At 36.7% G+C, this 19,502-nt stretch overlaps 2 protein-coding genes across 3 annotated transcripts in view; both read right to left on the reverse strand.

The window, feature by feature from the left end:
* LOC102807954 (integrator complex subunit 15-like) overlaps window positions 1-8,146 on the reverse strand; it is a 17,215-nt gene extending 9,069 nt beyond the window's left edge. The window contains exons 1-4 of the mRNA XM_006824364.3: window positions 8,101-8,146; window positions 5,401-5,621; window positions 4,487-4,717; window positions 3,798-3,972 (exon numbers count right to left, since the gene is read on the reverse strand). Of these exons, the coding sequence (XP_006824427.2) occupies window positions 3,798-3,972; window positions 4,487-4,717; window positions 5,401-5,621; window positions 8,101-8,119 (646 nt within the window). The 5' untranslated portion in view covers window positions 8,120-8,146. The remainder of the gene's footprint in view (window positions 1-3,797; window positions 3,973-4,486; window positions 4,718-5,400; window positions 5,622-8,100) is intronic.
* An 8,292-nt stretch (window positions 8,147-16,438) lies between these two features.
* LOC100372249 (ADP-ribosylation factor-binding protein GGA1-like) overlaps window positions 16,439-19,502 on the reverse strand; it is a 35,614-nt gene continuing 32,550 nt past the window's right edge. For both annotated transcript variants that reach the window (XM_085502322.1, XM_006824366.3), the window contains exon 15: window positions 16,439-18,168. In XM_085502322.1, coding sequence (XP_085358448.1) covers window positions 18,073-18,168 — 96 coding nt within the window. In that variant the 3' untranslated portion in view covers window positions 16,439-18,072. The remainder of the gene's footprint in view (window positions 18,169-19,502) is intronic.

The following is a 19,502-nucleotide window of genomic DNA, read 5'->3' on the forward strand; positions in this document are numbered from 1 at the left end:
CCAGTGGGAGTGAAACTATTCGACTCTGCCATTAAAAAATAGGGGTGTTTTGAGCAAAAAAACGAATAACCCTGGAGTGCACACAACACACTGAATTTCGGAACAAATCTTGCATTATTTACAGCAGCAGAATACCACAGAAATATCAGACGAAACATGGAAACACTATATATATGTATTTCGGCCTGAACCCTCTCTATTGCAATTCCAGGAATTACCCCCCATATGTGCAACCATTTTCCACCTTGGTACCACCCAAGCCTGAAAACAAAATCTTAATACCACGCTGAAGCGTTTGGTAATAATAATACTTGATTAATTATTTGGGGTTTCAGCCCACAAATTACGGACATGATCTCCATGAATTACGGTCAATGTTTGTCTTCTCTCGGCTGATTGTCACGGTGTTGATCGACGCCCTTCCTAAACTCAGTATGGAGAAACCAATGGGGATCGACATTCCAAACAAACAATCGAAATTATCAACAAAAGACGAGATTTTTCTAGATATTTACAAACATACTGTCATGACAAACATATGTAAAATTAACAAATACACAAAGAGGTGTAATATTAGGTTTTATTTTAGGCTTAGAAATATTTTCTTTCACTCAGCCCATGCATGTAACTGCCATTTAGCTTTACGGTCCTTCAGCATCGGGGGAAAACAACAATAATTATACAAAACACATTGCGAAGACTCAACAATCAGGAAAGAAACCCCAGACAACCATGTCGTACTTGTGTTGAAATACATTTTGTATTTCACGTCAGAATATTGTTTAAAATAAAATATTCAGTCCAAGCCAAATCGAGGTCAAAGGGTCAGGTTGCGTGCATATAATTATATATAGTTAAAACAAAAAGTATTTGAACTTTTGTCAGCTGTTCAACATCTATAAAAACCAGAAAGACAATTATAAGACAATGTGAACCTCGGAAATTATTCTGTTAGTCTGAATTTTAAATGCGCGCGAGCGAGCAGGTGGGCGGTGATATTTCGGGGTTTGCTCGGTCGAAAAAAAGCGGAAATTGTCCGGTTGAATTCAACAAGCGGTCGCAAAAGCGAGAGAAAAAGGTGATTGGAAAGCGGAAGCGGGCGGGATGTTGTGCGAAAGGAGTACTGTAACTTTGCACAACTTTCTTTTAAATCGTTTTATTTTCCAAGTCAATATTCTATTTTACTAATACATTTTTTTTCTAACGCAATGGCGAAGAAAAGAAAGAAAGCGTTGACAGACGAGGCAAAGAAAAATCTGCCACTCAGTGTCGCACTCTGACACAGCAATTTTTTTTCAAACATCGGTCATTTTGTTTCACCATGAAAACCGTTTTATTAGATGTCTTATCTGAGACACTTGAAGGATTAGCTTGTTTGTAAACTGTCAGCGTGTACAGTGGGACAGTAATGTTTGTCAGAGGATTATCCCTCGTTGTTCGTTTGCATAACAATGGAAAACCCGAACGTTCCTGGAGTACGGACTTAAATGCCAGCAGTTTTCTTCATTTTTCACGCTCGAGTTTGAAATTATTCATTATCTGACACTCTTTATGAGTTCTATGATATCAGTGGTTAATATGTTTGGCCATTTTAGTGTATATTTATAATAATGCAGCAAATCTACAGTGTTTTATTAACCAAAACCGTTTTTCGCGTTTTTCTCGAGTTGAAGTTTTGATCGAGAACGACTCATTGGGACCGCCGCCAAATCAAGTGCGTTCGGACTAGGACATTCAAACTCGCAGTTATCGTTCAAAAGATAATGATGGTGCGAAATATGTCTGGGTTTTTAAAGAAAATGCTTTGTCACAGAATAATAGTCTGTTAAAGGTGCTAAGTATGAAATAATTTGGGGACAAAAAAACAAACCTGCATAGAAATCGGAATAATAGGTCTTTTGATTATCGGAGACGCATTTCAATGGACTTGATTACGGACAATGCATGACGTAAATTTCACCAGGAAATTCCGCAGTGTGCTCTCGCAATCGCGTACTTAGTCATTTTTACAAGGTTCGCCATTTTTGATGTCACGTGATAATTATGTAAACAATGTCTGTCCAGTTTGTGCGAACTTGCACCTCTATACTTAGTCTTTTGATATATATAACCTAAATTACTGTTCTGAACGAGACAACAGACAGAGAATGTTTTATTTAAAAACGTCACAAAACCTTCTCGCTACCTTAAAGCCACCATAGATAGGCAAAATAAATGGGATAAACAGCATCAGGTGGTGTGTTGAATTACCCTCAAGCAAAGTCTAAATGTCACATGACTGCCGTATTTTAATGATTATTAAAAGTATTGAAATGAACTCGCATATGTCAAGAATCAAATTTAAGGTGCAGGTTCGTGAGCACTTGGGAGTGAAATTTTTTTTTTTGCTTTTTATTATCCTAATAGTCTTGGTTATAGACTGTTAAAATTTTGTAAAATTGTAAATAGTAGAACATACTCAAAAGATGATTTTAAAATATAGATAACAGGTGCAAACATTCTCTCTTTTGAATGCTTAGCAAGATTTAGCAAGGCTGTACAGAAATAATAAAAAAGAAACATGGTGAAAAAAAGAAATGACCGGATCTCCATATTATGCACTATATTTAACTTTTAACAGAACGATAATACATTTAAATTTGGAACTGTTACAGCCATTTTAAATATGAGCATTAGCAAACTTCTTACTGAGTGAATTGTTATGCAAATTAGCAATTATCTCAGCTTCTTTTTAGTGCACATCCCAGAACTTAAAAAAAAAAATAGCTCCTAGACGATTTGACCTTTTGTTTTGAAATTTTCACAAATGATTGACAATGTGTTTATCTTCAAAACGCCGTCGGGCATTGTTTTTGGTTGAACAGTGTTACAACAATCGTACAGACAACTAGCGTGGGTGTTAATTTATGCATAAACTTGAAGTAGTGAAATTTGAGCTTCTGCCCTGCAAAATTGACAACTGGTAGACAGTTTTCAAGTCGGCACTTTCTTCATAGTAAACAGATGTACTCGTAAACCAATTCTGACAAGAAACAGAAGCATGGTTTAGAATTTTTTTTAAATCACTTTTGACCAAAAAAGCACATTTTTGTGCATATTTCAAACTACAGTGACCATAAAAAAAAAAATACTCACAAAATTTTAAAATTCATACAATAAGCTTTCCGAAAATATATAGTTTTGTGGACAAGGGAGGTCATCTTGGTTTCCTAATAAAAATACTTGTCAGGTAAACTGCATCTCTACCTTAAACTCAGCAAAGCTCTAATATGAATACAGAATATATGCAATCATTGTTTTATAAAAAAAAAATATCTAGAAGATTCAGCAGTCAGTGAAGTAGCAATGACCATATATATGTAGGTTAGGATCCTCAGCTTTAGGATGTTTAAAAACAAATAGAGCCAATGAGTTAACTACAGTACCCCTAAATCTTTAAAAATTAAAAAGAGTGGCTTATGAAAGTCCCCAAAAAGTCCCTGCTTTGTCCATACTGATCTTGGCAGTATAGGAAATGTTGACCCAGCTCTAATTATATCAGTCGGCCATTTCAAAATCAGTTGGTTTTCGCTAAAACTCCACTCACAAATAAGATTGCTTATTCTGGTATCATATTAAATTAAATAAATACAACAATGCCATCCTATGCAAACCATGTGACCCTGCACCCCGATACAAATTCAAATTGTGGTGTGAAACCTATAAGCAATCGCCTCGTACCTCATATACACTGAATCAAACCAACAAACGTAACAGCTTGATTACTTGTTAGAAACAAAGAAATGTGTTATCAATACCTGGTGTACCAGACAGAGCAGGCTTATAAAGAGCTGTAACAGCTGTCAAAAACTGACAAGCAAACAACGGTGATATTTCCACAAGGTTTTGTATAGCAGTTAATGATGCAGGCACTAGGATACAGTAATCATGTACGACAGCCGCAGCTAGGTTTATCACGGAGTGAGACAGATGCTGAAAGAATGAACAACAACATTCGTTATTTTGGAGTTGTAAAGGATGTCATAAATGATGTCATAAATGATGTCATAAAGCATTAACCTTTCAACCATCAGACTTTCTCAACCAAATTTGTTGTACACTTTTTTCTTATATTCCTCAATATTTCTTGAAATGAACCCTAACTTTGGAGCCAACAGACAAGATTTGGACCAATTTTCGGTTTTTACTCAAAAACTTTGGCTATTTTTGTCCCAATCTTCTGAAGAATAGTGCAGACTATAAACATTACTATTTTGTGAATATGTGATGAAAAGAGGGAAATGGCGGTGAAAAGGTTAATACATCATTATTGTTAATTAATTACATTTGTACTGTCATTGTGCTTTGAACAATATATATGAACCATTCAAAACAAAATTCAACGTTAGAACCCCCCAATTCCAAGACTATCTCGCCCAAATTCAGATTAACAACACCCCCAAATCAAACTCCAAAATATCCAAGATCGTGTGTATCACAAGCTCACCTGTCGACTCATCCATACCGCTGTACAGTTCAACACAGACGTGCATTTCACAGCGACAGCCAATGAGACTAATTTATACAATAAATCTCTTTTGTATTCTTCTGATGGTCTACTGGAGGAAAAGCAGAACAGAGCATCGAAGACGGCGTTCTTGATGATTTCATTGGGTTGATTTTCAAAATATCCGCATAAAAGTTCCAACAGTTGAAGTTCTTGGACTGCTGACAGCCGCTATAAAATTAATTGGAATAAGCAGCATGATGTTAAAATTACCAATTAAAGACAGCAAAAAAAACAAACATAAAAACCGAGACATGCAACTGTGGTGAACCATCATCAGAAATAGACTGGTGGTTCATACAACAATTGATATACTTCATCATGTTTAATTTCACTGCATGGGGTTCTGGGCAAAACTTCACACACCAGAGTGTTACACTTTCGTTTAACTTGTTTAATGTTCTCCAAATTGTTGTAGCACATTGTCAATCAAAGACCAGGAATTGAAAAAAGGAGGAAAAACATGTACAATAATAAGGTTATTATGATGATACCGCAATCAGTACGCAAGGATACTCAGACAGTATGTGGTCGCATCGACCTCTGGTATGCGACAGCCGATACTCCCGCTGTACTGTCTTTGTGCATACTTTGCAGTATCCTTGTGAAAAACTCATACCGGTATCATTATTATTAGGTCATTCAGACTATAGTAACGCTATAGTTTTCATAGTTGTAGCTCATATTTACTCATTTGATACATCAATGTTCAATTGGTTTACACAGATAGTCAAATACAACTATAAGATGATACACCATCACAATACCAGCGAATAAAACACGACACCTAAAAATAGTTACAATTAATTACTATCCATATTAAACATACAGGGTCTGGAGAAGTAAGGACTCACCTTTCTATAGTAATTTTGATTTGTCACACAACAAAATATAAACTCATCTATCAATCGAAGAACATTATCTCTGAAAGGCAGCAGTGGTTCTCTTTCATAGCGTGTGAAATATGTACTCAGCATTAACAATAAATCCTTGGCATTTTGGGGAAACTCAGTTCTGCTCAGTAATGACTGCAGCTCAAAAAGCGCACCAAATAAAGTGGGGTCACTGAAAGGACCTGTGTGTGAATAAGGACATTATTTAAAAAAAAAAAAATATTGTTGTTTTACCTAAATTGTAAACCTAATACAGCGTATATACCATCCATAGGTGATTTTCGTTCACTGCGAAATTTCACATATTGTGTATAAGGTAAAAACTGAATTGCTGCAGCAAACCTGGAATGATTCGATTTTGAACTTTTTTTATAGCTGATTGTCGAAATACCCTTATTTCATCAAAAGTGGCCACCAACTAATGTGTATGGTACATTATTAAGAGTGGAAAATACTTTCTAATTTGTTGAATCTTGTGCATCCAATTCCATGGATAACGTCGGATCCTTCAGAGACTGGTTTATTGGTCATATACATGTGTAGTTGGGTTTGGTTGGCCACATTCCAACTTGAGTAGGATTTCAGCAGAACTTGAACTTGAATTCTCACAAATAAATTGATAACATATACTGCATTTATTTGCGAACAAAACTCATCAACGAACTGATAAACTTGTAGAACTGACCCACAGTTGAGCACGAACTAAAACTGGAACACAACTACCATTTAACTTTTAAAAGGGAAATAGAACATTACGGCGTTTCCCACGCATACGGAGATTAACCAATCAGTGACTGCATTCTGAATCAATAATGGAATGTCAGTCAACACCTATGGCTTATTATGGTTTCAACGATAACATGACTACAACCGCGAACAATGCTATCATTTCATCTTCAGAAACAAACAACTGGTTCTTTCTAACCAGTCGCTGTGCACAAAATGTAAACAAGTCTATAGACTTTCACTATAATACTTCTGATGTTCTATTATAAATTATTTCTTAATACTTCGTATAGCTTGTTTTTTTTTTAGGAATATTTTTTGTGGAATCCATTTGTTACTGTAATTTTCATTCACACCAAACATTTTTAGTGAGATGATTATCCAAGCTCTTGAAGAAAGAAAACTGCATAGTCTAGTAAGTGACTAGAAAAGTCTATATTGTAAATATAACCATGGGCACTGCTTATTCGGCAAACACACATCAAATTTGAACTTGAGTTACTCTATTGGGTTTTTATGTACAAAGTGAAAGTGAAATTGCCCATCATTGCATGGCAATACACATAGTTTTTCTTTTTATTGAAACTAATTTGTAAGCAAATGTCTTTGTGTTATTATAATTTTCTGTCACCACGTTTAAAGGCAAACACTACTATTTTTTCTGTGTATATCACGATCTGGAACTCTGAAAATAGTACTGTCCTCACAGAACTAATGACAAAGACAATGACGTAGAACAACCTGGGTATAAAAGTCATATTATCTGTTCAAAGGGGAATAACTTGGTTTGTGCATGTGATAAGGCTAGGCTCCCCATTCTCACACTTCATGAAATCATTAAAGGGCAGTGGTCATCGCACAGAATCGTGTTCGATATGGGACCCATAGCGACGCAAGTAAATTACATTGTTGGTTTACATAAAATTCAAACACGTGCTGCGCTGTGAGACGACCACCGCCATTTAATCGGAAAGAGTTCTTTTTGTACCCCCCATTCCTAACCCTACCCTCCAGCACTCCCCATTTAATTTAATTGTGTTAGAGTTAGGGTTAACGATCGGGGGTACAAAAAGAACTCTTGCCCTCTTGTTGTGTTTCAATGCTGCAACATTTCTATGCTTGAAGAAATTGTAGTAGAGTTGTTATATCGGGTGTTAAAGCTCGGATAACGTGCGGTCAACGTGAAAGGCGTGATACATAGTATCAGATTTATTTATCAAGTTATTAATAGTGTAAGAATGAATCTAATCGAATTCTTAATCCACATCAAAACAGTCATAACAACCACAGGCGCTCGGAACGTTTCCTGGATAATAAAAATTACCTAAAGTGGGATCGGCATAGTTAGTCAGTCGCCGGTACATTCCCCTACTACTCATATAATAACACAAGGTAGGAAAGCGTTGACACCATGACATCGAAACTTCCCGAAAATAACACAATTTTTCAAATTATATTTTGATCGCATGATATCGGTAGAAACTATCGATCGACTTACATTACCTTTATTCAAACTAAAACGGATTAAATTCTGTGAAAATCGAAACACTCGAGCAATATGAATAAACCCATCTACGCGGATATTTTGAAGCAGAGGCCTGAGCATGCGCAGTTCCAAACATATATGCATGCTCGAGCCTCTGCTTCAAAATATCTGATTTTCACAGGATTATATGAGTAGTAGGGGAATGTACCGGCGACTGACTAACTATGCCGATCCCACTTTAGGTCATTTTTATTATCCAGGAAACGTTCCGAGCGCCTGTAATAACAACATGGTGAAGAGAAACCAATATTTAACATTGAACAGATATCATTTATCACGTTTAACACATTTACTGGCAGATACAACAAAGCTTTCGATAGTGGTGATAAAGTCATTTGCACATACGAAGTGTTGCACAACACTGCAGTACAGTGTAACAGAAAACTTACCTTCCATGGTCGCCGCCATGTTGTCCACAACCTTTTACCCCGAAAAGTCTCCAATGGGCGACGCATGGTGGCGTAGTTTAAATTAAACGCGCAATCCCCAGTATGAAATATTGGGGTGAAATACGACTTTTTAAATCCTGATGCCTTATAGTAAATGCGTAAAATTGTGAATTTAAGAGTAAAACTGGGACTTGAAAACGGTAACTTGAAAACGTCATTCAATTGTGTGTTACAATGTCACATTTTGATAGAATATTATTAAAATAATTACAAAGAACACAAACTGCCGCCCAGATTTTTGAAATAGTTCCGGATAACAAAAATTACCCCACAAGTCAAATTATTTAATGTATTCGCCCCATGTCACCACTATAAATTTGTGATATGACATATTATCTTCATCATAAAAACAAAAATGGTAAAACAGTGTGATCGTTGAACAATCACGGGGTTGCTGTACGTTATCGATTGAATATAAATCATACTCTAAAAAATACAGAACATTTGTCTCTGTAAAAACACGAGACGTTTGAATTCGCACATTTGACCACTGTTAACTTTGTACATATCTGTCTGAGAACGAGAAAATAGAAAAAAAATATGGAATTTGTATCAAAATAGTATTATTCACCTTGTGTTAAGCGGATACGACGAAAAGTGCTCACACAGTTGTATGTTTTCCCATCAATCAAGAAAAGTTACTGCTACTAGTTACAGCTAAGTAATTACAGACCAGAATACACAGAAATAAGATAAGCTTAAGGTAGAAGCCTACTCATCATTTTTGAGAAAGTTGGTCATAAATCGCATGAAAATGTCCATTGGTTTATTGTGTAAAATTATGGAGCTATTGTGACAGTCCCATTACACCATAAAATAACATTATTTTGTGTGTTACAATGACCTATTTAAAAAAAAAACTTGTCCTAATATTTTTCAAAAATAACTATTTTTAGAACAATTCCATAGAGCGCAATGTTAAACATTGCATTTTTCGACACTTTTTAAAACCCAGATTTTTGAAAAAAATCAGGAAAACAATAAGGATCCCATCAGTAACAATATATTATTTTTCACCAGCCATGTCACCAGTCTACAATTTGAGATATGGCATAATATCTCTGCCAAAAGAACCTATGGTAAAAGCACTATAATACTGCCAATATGGCCGCACTAAAATACAACCATGATTTTCTCGAAAATTAACCTGGTGACCCCCAACTTTTTTTAAGTAAATATTCTTATGTATTACCCAGAAGTACAATTTATTATAAAATTAATAAATTCGGGATATTTGAAATCATGAGAAGGCTTCTACCTTAACACCACCTGACGAGGTCGCGTGCGTTGCGTCCTCCGCGGTGCTCTAAACCTAACGTTAGTGAGGTCTGCCGTTCAGCCGGCGAGGGCCTACTCACGCCTACATGTCAGGCTACATGTGGCCTCCCAATGTGTATGTGTCATGAATTTGTTTTTGCGTATCTGTTGGTCGACTTAATTAGTTGATTATTAGCGAATTGCTGTGTTATATCTGTCATCGTTTAGGCCTATTTGAAGTTTTGGACGGAACTTGGCTCAGTGATTTGGAACTAATTACCAGATAACCGTCGCGATTCTGACAGTTGGTATCCATAGTTATTAATGTAGTGAACGATTAATCAAAAGATATGACGTATTCAGTACTTAGTGTGATTGGCTTTATGATTGAAGGTTACGCCCTAGAGTCTTTTTACTGCTTTGTAATTGGTTAGAGTTTTGAAAATGAATAAAGAGAGTTTGAGTTGGTCTTGGGGAACACAGCACGATAGACGCAGTAGAGAGAGTGCAGTCCTGGAGAGTCGTGGTCCAGTCCTGGAGAGCCTTGGGGCGAGTATTGACGCAGTCTAAGAGAGTCTTGGGGATTTTTCCCCAGGGCGCCGTGTCTTATAGAGTGCTCGAAAGACCGACTAAGACGAGAGCTGAAACGTATTTCGTTGTGTGTGCCTTATTTGACTGTAAAGTATAAGTGACTTTCCCGATCCCGTACCTCAAGGGGACGAGATAGAGAGACGAGACGAGATTCCCCCCTGACAAGTGTGGAGAATCCAGAGGGAGAAGATTTCCCCCCTGATATATGTGCCGTTTTTATTCTTTAAGTTCGACTGCCCACCATAGTTTAGGTACAGTATTACTTCTGTGTTGAGCTGTTTGTATTTCCACAACGCCCCGTACTTGATTGTAATGTAACCCAATTTATATTTTTTCATCAATGTCAGTATTACTAATACGCTACATTACAACTCTTACAATGAGTATAAATTCCCAGATTCACAGTTTTGTCCTACAGTATCTAGTCAACCATTGATCTTCGAAATTGTAAACACCAGAAAAGGGTTTATTTGGATTGAATATACCGGTACTGCAGTGTGTGGTTGTATTATAATTGCTGAAAACACGCATGCGTAAGCTTTTAATCCAACAAACACTTCTATGTTTGCTGCTAAAATATTTCATAATAAATCATATTATATTATTCCTTGCAAGATACAATATAGTGCTGCAGCAAGGGCCCAAAAAGGTCATTATTTTGGGAGTTGGTGGCACCCAAAGTGCCACATTTGTCCTCATGCATAAATTTGAAGGACAATATGTCTAGAGTATGAAACAGCCTGAGGACATCTTGGGAAATGCTGGCGAGCTGAGAAATTGAGGTTTGAATTTGGTAACATAGAACTGCCAAAACAGATGCTAGCGGTATTATAAAATGGCGTGGGGGAAACATAAAACCCCATATATTTTCTTCTAGTTACCCTATTTTAAAAACCTAGACACCGTTTTAAAGCTATTGCAATGGTCTTTTAGGTCCTGTTTTGTTCATAGGTCAAAGGCAAAGGTCACTGGAGGTCAAAGGTCATATGACAAATGTATCAAATACTGTAAGGGGTTAATTATTCACTGGGTTTTAATTTTGCTTATTTCGCTGACTAGAAAATGCGCTAAATTAAAACCCAGTGATTATCTAACATTTAGCATAGAACACATTATCTCAATGATAAAAGCATGAATTTAAAACCCACTGAATATGCCTGAAATAATAAATCAGCGAAATTTAAACCCAGTGAAAATTAGTCATTTTACAGTACATTTTCAGGAACATACTGTTGGTTGTGCACTAATAATTGGGTTTTATTGTCGCTAGGCATATCATGGTTCAGAATATAGTTATATGTTAGGCTTAGATGATTGCAGTGGTAGTGATAATCACCAGAAATATGTTTATAAATAATCAATATCATTTGAAAAGATCATAATTTGCTATATATTATAGTATACCTTTGACTATCTTTATGAATCGGTCATGTGTATATGTACACACTCTTCAATGATATGTTTTTTATATGTTTCCCAGTATATATATACATGCATGCATACATACGTTAAATTAATTCAAAAGTTTAGCTTCAACAGACATTTCCTTGAAGAATATATAAACGAAACAGAAATAATATTCAGTGCAGAGATCAATGTAATGTGTAAGATATGTGCTACATCAAAGAATTTAATTTGATATCATTTTAAACATGTTTTCTTATCATGATTACAGCAGTATTGCAACTCTTTGGTTGATGATGCCCTGCATACCAGGTATTAAATCATTTGTGTGAGAGAAGTATCTTTGGATACAGACAAATATATCATGTAAAGTATTCTGGACCATTCAAAATAAACGTTAGAGGAATAAGGCAATCATCAAAATCTTCTCTGTGTGTAATTAGTCATCTTCATCAGTATCTGTGTCACTGTCATCGATATATAATGCTGCTATTGTTAGAGGGTTGGCACATTCACCATCGTTGCCCTATAAACGAAGTTAGGCTTCGCAGGAACATGCCGCTGTACATGGCTGGTTGTTGTCGATATATGTACAGTTTGTGAGGCAAGAATTATGTTTGCATGTACACAACAAATCATTCATGAGTCCCGGTGCTGCTGGTTCCTGATCCATCATGCATGGCTGTATGGAATTGTCAGCTTCCCTAAAGTATCCATACTCTGTTGGTTCTGGGATATCAGGGATGGTGACATCTGCTTGCCTCCATATCATCAATTGATATGCAGTGCGTAGAATATGCTGTTGGAAGCTGTTTTCAGTCAGGGGAAGTTTCTTAGGTGCAATCTGCTTTTTTACATCGCAAAGTATCAAGCGAGACACATCCGTTCTGGTTATACAAAGCACCTACGAATGCAGTGCAAGCAGCCCTCTGCTGTCTGGATATCTGCAATTCTTCCCCAAGATTGGTAAGTGGCTGGAACAGATTCGCTTTCTGCATCATAATTCTGAAGGCTGTGCGTTTTCCGCGTCCATGGAATGCACTAACCGTGTCACACCCAGTAAGGCAGTATACAGCAAGGAGAATAATGCGCTGTTCTTGGATAAGCTGTTCAAATAGGGTATGCACAGAGATATATCTAGTTAGTGTAATGTGTTTGCTTTCACAACCAGTGAGGAAGAATATTGTTCTGGCATGAATAGCTGGCCGATGATGCACAAGCAGAACAAGAACATCTGTGTCTTGGCTGTGGACAACAATCTGCTTTGCACCTTCATTGGCTGAGAGTACAGCATGAAGCACAATTCGTGTGTCAGCTTCTTCCTGTGGTGATGCCACTGATGGACAAGGCAGGGATTCCTGCCTATCTATTCTCAGAGTCCCATCGATCTGACCTCCACTGATATACAGTACCTGGTTCTTCCCAAGAAAATAACCTGCGTGATCAGTCATGTAGTCAGTATAACACCTGGCAAGCTGAGCTTTGTTTTGTCCTCTGCTGAGAAATGCACGCCATACTTTCGGTATAAGTCCAAACTTATATATTCATGCCATTGGGTTGATGCCATTCTTTTGTCTTTAGTCTAGTTTTTGATGCTGTCCTTATCATATCTGTCAAATGCAATGTGAATGGAAGTGCTCCCATGTTTGTTGCTCCTCTGAATAATGTATTGCATGACGTTAGCTGCAATATCCCTGAAGGTGACATTTGGCGGAGTAGCAGATGGAGGACGCATCTGAATTATGACATGTCCATCGAAGATAATGGCATTACAATGACCCACAGTGCTCTCATCACCGGGCAGGAGGTCTTCAAGTTTGTGCAAGAAATCAGACTTTGCACAGGACAAAGGTGTACCATCATCTGAGAATAAACTCAATGGAACTAAGGCATTCTCAAAAGCCATCACTCTCTAGAGAGATATTCGTTTTACAGCATTCACTGTCAGTAGCCATAGGTACATCACTTTCCCCGAAATTGACACATTCTTTGAACGAACCCTGACAGACTTGTTCATGTCAGACATAGTCTTAATTTTTTATCTGGGTAATGCATCGTACAAGCTCTTTTGAAGTGCATCCTGGCCTTCTGCATTTACCAATCTCTCACTTATGAATTGGGATGCAAAGGCCACTCCTTTTTGAAGTGTTGTTGTCAAACATTGTTCTACCTGCAAAATTTATGAGGTTAGGAGGTGGCTCCCTCAGATTGAATGGGTCTGAAAAGATTCCATCAAACATGCTCTTCATCTCTGTGACATCTGTGTTCCAGCATCGGATCTCTGCATTGGTTGTACGACCTCCTTGTGCAGACTCTCGATTATGACTGATCATATGGGTGAAACGACAGGAATATATTCCAGTTGTGGGTCTGGCAAGAAACATCGGGCTAGTGCTGGGCGTTTCAGGGTCAGGCCAATGATCCCTCTGTGCCCTTTAGAGCTTTGTTTTCTGTCGCTTCAAAGGTGTATTCCAGTCAAATCCTGTTGAACTTTCCATCGCAGTTATCTCCCACACTGATGACCATTGTCCTTGGGCAACGCTTGGGGTTGAACGAATGAGCCATACTATGCTTTCTGTGTTACGCTGACCTGAAGCACTGCTGATGTAAGGAAGCAATGCAGTTCTGAATAGGATACTGAGTAGCCCAATGAGAAGATGTGTTCCACAAGCTTCCTGCTTCCAAATTCATGATGAAGGTGGATAGCCAACCCGAATGCTTTGGTGATATTTGTGAAGTGGTCAAAGTGGTTATATCACATACACTGGATCTGGGCAGAATCAGCATTATCCGCTGCCTGGGAAAACAGGTCTTTGTTTGTTAGGCACCCTATAGCCTCGTAGAGGAGAGGGTCTACAAAGTCTTTCAATGAGGCCATTGTCATGTCATCAAAAGAGAAGTAATTCTGTGGTGGAGCTGTTGATTTTCTCAAGCGTTGGTTGGCGTAAGATACCAACAGCTTTATGTACAATTACAGCTTCATCAGTTTCCTCCTCAGGTAACTCTGTATCATCTAGCTGCTCCATCTCTTCAGATGTGTCCTTTAGTGTTTTCACCAAGTCACTTAATTTACACAGAGCATCACCCACTGAAATTTCACTTGAGCATACAAGGTCGTACATGCCATGTTGAGGAACAAATGCAATGTCAGGGCATTCTTGCATTAGTTGCCGTTTCAAACGAAATGGCCTGTACTTCTCAGGGTTCTCAACACCAGCTTCAGTTGCAAGCTCTTGAAAGCGAGATCGCAGTGTTGAAAGGATGAAGACTTTTTTTTCGTTTATGATGGCTGGTCGGAATTCATCAATAAAGGCCTTCAGTGCAGTTTGGTACACATTTTCAGTGTCTATCACTTATGTAGCTCGGGTAGCACCCCGTTTGTCTATGGTACCGTGCTTCAACAGCTACAAGATCCCCGTTTGCAACACCATAAACTCGTGCCAACATGGTTTGATCACTTCTTCGTTTAGCAGCAGCTAACATTTTTGTGTACATATTCTCTGTTTCAGGCACATTGTCCATAAAAGCCTCTACCATAGACTAGCTGTATCTGTGTTTTGGATTGCAATTTCCCCCCAGATAAAGTGTGTGTTAGAGAGAAAAAGAAAAATTGCGTGCAAACCTATTGCACACTTTTCGAGAAGGATACACAATAAAATGTTGCTATCAACATGTTGATTTATCAACATGACTCCTATGGTCAAACACAAACTGTAATTATTTAAATAAAATGGTATTTTACTAAGCATAGTTTGATCAATATCATTCAAGTGAACCATGAACATACTATACGGTGAAAATATGTGTGATACCATTGGTCACCTGATCACTTGACCTCTGGTGACCTTTGCCTATGAACATATAACTTACAGAGTCTGAAAGGCTATCAATATAGCTTCACAATGGTATATAGGTTTGTAAGATAAAGTAATTAAATGAAATTATATGAAGATTTATGTTTCCCATACCCCTATTATATATTACCGATAGCGTCTGTTTTGCTTGTTCTACATTACCAAATTCGAACCTCAATTTCTCAGCTCGCCAGCATTTCCAAAGATGTCCTCAGGCTGTTTCATACTCCAGACATATTGTCCTTCAAATTTATGCATGAGGACAAATGTGGCACTTTGGGTGCCACTCCCCCCTCTCAGAGGTGGTCTCTGCTGCAGCACTATAGGTGAACAAATTTTTAGAGGCGTAAACATTTTGGAATTTTTACGGTAGTTATGATTATTGAACATCAGAATACCTCTTTTGAAGTACTTCCTATCTATCTTCTGTATGGTATATAGTTGGCTAATCCAGAGCAGATATTGATGTGAGATTTTCCAACACATATCCTTCCTACTCTGCATGTCAAACCCACTAGAGGCAAGCATTTCTGTGACAAAAATCCATGATCTGTAGACATCATATTGCATGTCAAAAAATAGTAGATATTTGCTATATGCTCATCGTGTGATTTTATTTTCGATCAGAAATCTCACTCTCCATCAACAATGCGAGTGCTGGAACAATACACTTGTAACTTCAAGATGTATATAACAAGCAATGAACACCTACACAAATCAGAGTTGTCTATTTAATTCGCATTGCTTTCAACAAAATCAGTTAATGTCAGAGAAATGGCCAAGGACCCTTGAAATTAAAACTATTTAATGTAAAATCAACAAACAAAATTATGCACATCAGTGAACTGCCATGCCGGAGAAACAGCCAACGTACAGCACATTTAGAAATATTGTTTTTGCTTTTAGGGACAAAAATGGCCCCCATGCGAACAAATGTCATCATTTTTGTACGAACTTAGAAATAAAAATGGTTAAGGAATGATTGAGAAATTACGTGTTGGAAATAACATTTACCGGACTTCATTTACACTCACGTTAGTTTTTCAATACAATGAAAATGATGTTTCATCAAACTTGGACTGTCTCGGTTTTTGTAAGGGCTATATTGACAAAGGAGCCAATCACCACCACCATCCCCAACCCCAACCACCGGGAATCACAACAAAGACAAGTTTTATGTACGATTGCAGCATTTTAATTTCTGCAAACAGAAACACAATGAGAATGCACCACACCAATGTAAAATATTCACAATGCAAAAAAGACAACATTACATTCTCTTTAATAGTTAAGAAACTATATACACAATATTCCAGCCATTACTGCCACCTATAAAATCTGGTTTAAATAATGGATTAGGAAATGGACAGTACATATGTAGAGGTGCCATTTAAATATTTTAAATACCTCACATTTAATAATAACGGATTTCCATAATCTAAGTTAACATAATTGAAAGAACAATGTTATCTACAAATTTATTAGATTAGATAACAGCCTTGAAAAAAAGTCCAAGTACATGTATACACCCCTCTCCTGTAATTCCACTTAATACTTTTACCGTAAATTATGGTATGAAGCGTCCCTAAATGCCTGCCAATCTTTCATTGAAGAGAAGGGGTTTTATTTATAGAAAATACAGTAATTGCAAACACCTTTACCCAATCAAAACATCTAACAACATCAGCAATTAGCATAGTTCTGCTGAACACAGACAAGCAAAAAAAAAATAAAATACAATTTTCTATGTATGTACATTGGTCAGTTTCAAAATTCAGTTTATTCACAGGTTCTGTGATTTCCATTTCTATGCTTGTATTATAATTTAAAAAAATAATAATTGTACTTTAATTTTTTTTAGACTCAAGAAACATTTAGAAAGGTTTCTTCCTGAATCAAAACCTTGAAAATAATTATTGCCACAAATTGAAATATTGTCTCATATAATTGCATCTATGAGTTAGGCCAATATTGGTGTAGTTGGCATTAGAAAGGAGTAGGCGTGTGGAAATACTAGTTTGTTCAATAGTAGGTAGGGGGAAATCCAACATACAGCAAATCCAGGGTGAGTAACAGACAAATCCACGAAAAATATATTAAGTAAGATGACATGAAGTAAGAATGCCTAGAAAATAAGTATATTTCGATCCTTATAAGGTGTGCAAAAATCCAAATTCCTTTACAATGCTACAGGTGTTGTATTCTATATATCAGTGTTTCAAATAAATAGAAGCATTTAATTGAAAATGATTTATATACATTTCGGATGAATTTGCAGAACTATATTAAATAGACATTTTTCTAGAGAAAAAGAGACAATTCTGAATTGCTGGACTGAAACCTGTTTATTGATTCTCATATTGAAGCATAAAGATTTGTAAGGTGAGTAATTGAAGGACATGCAACTGTACAAACCGGGACGTTAAAAGTGGTATTGTTCTTCAAAACCTTTTTGAGATAAACCACTTACACCTCTCATAATTGTTCTACAGATAATCGATTTGGTTGCTGTCATCAACCCCCATTGGCGCAAGATTTTTGTTTTAAAGCATCTATTACATGTTGCTGGTTTCTTAGGATGATCAAAAAAATTCAGCAGTTGAGACTCACAAATAAAGATAGTTTTTCCACTTTTGTCCATCCCTGCAGAATTCAACTATCGAGCAAAACTTTCATAGCAGGAAAATATTGCCACCCAGAATAGAATATCAATGCTGTTGCAGTCATCTCCACTGTGGAATCATGACTGCTTTTTTTTGCACCTTAATCGATGTCACTAGTATGCGATGTTGATTGATGTTAATTATCACGATTGCTCAGGAAAGTTGGATACTTCGCCTAAATGGGTTTCTTTCTCGTTGTCTATCTGATACATCAACTTGAATTTCAGTCGAATCTTTTCCTAGAAATAGATTGAACATGATAAAGAGAAAGTCAGTGAAATTAACCACAAATGTTCTCCAGTGTTTTCAAATGTTTTATTCACAAGTGATAATATGGATTGACTTAAAATAAAGCTATTGCCAAACATATTAACACCCATATGGGCTTGAAGTATAGAATAAAGCTCATCTTGCTTAGAAAGTCAGACAAAATGTCATTGACTGCAGGCCAAGACATTTCATCGTTTGGGAGGACTTTATAGCTATAAATGTATGACTAAGAGGATTTATCAGACTTAAAATCCACTTCCCCAAATAATCTAGAGATAAGTATTTTGAAGCCATTTAGTGAGTCCTGTCAACAATTCTGCATGATCAAAATAAGATTCCTAGGACAGTTTATTCACAATTTATTTGAACTAGTAAGAATGTATTTGGTTTGAATTCTCTAAAAAGTATTTGTTAATAATTAAAAATATTTAGAATTCTTTGCAAATTTGGGCCTTATTTATGATGTTACATGTATGAAAAATACACGCATGTATTTAATGTATTTCAAAGGTGTATGTATCATGCTGCTATATTTTCATTGCCATTTCGGCCTGTTATGTCTCTGACACATAATAATCTGTAATATCTTAACCAATATAAGAATGGCATTATTTACCTTATTTTGATTGGCTAATAACATAACTTGCATAATGGCTGCTGCTGATACCATACAAGAAAGGTGTTACTCAGCTTATTTGGATTGGCTAACAACTAACTTGCATAATGGCTGCTGCTGATACCATATAAGGAAGGTGTTACTTACCTTATTTTGATTGGCTAACAACTAACTTGCGTAATGGCTGCTGCTGATACCATATAAGGAAGGTGTTACTTACCTTATTTGGATTGGCTAACAACTAACTTGCGTAATGGCTGCTGCTGATACCATATAAGGAAGGTGTTACTTACCTTATTTTGATTGGCTAATAACATAACTTGTATAATGGCTGCTGCTGACACCATATAAGAAAGGTGTTACTCACCTTATTTGGATTGGCTAACAACTAACTTGCATAATGGCTGCTGCTGATACCATACAAGAAAGGTGTTACTCAGCTTATTTGGATTGGCTAACAACTAACTTGCATAATGGCTGCTGCTGATACCATAAAAGGAAGGTGTTACTTACCTTATTTTGATTGGCTAATAACATAACTTGTATAATGGCTGCTGCTGACACCATATAAGGATGGTGTTACTCACCTTATTTGGATTGGCTAACAACTAACTTGCGTAATGGCTGCTGCTGATACCATATAAGAAAGGTGTTACTTACCTTATTTCGATTGGCTAATAACATAAC

The sequence above is a fragment of the Saccoglossus kowalevskii genome, chromosome 8 (genome assembly GCF_978046115.1).
Source record: "Saccoglossus kowalevskii chromosome 8, keSacKowa6.1, whole genome shotgun sequence".
Taxonomy (NCBI): domain Eukaryota; kingdom Metazoa; phylum Hemichordata; class Enteropneusta; family Harrimaniidae; genus Saccoglossus; species Saccoglossus kowalevskii.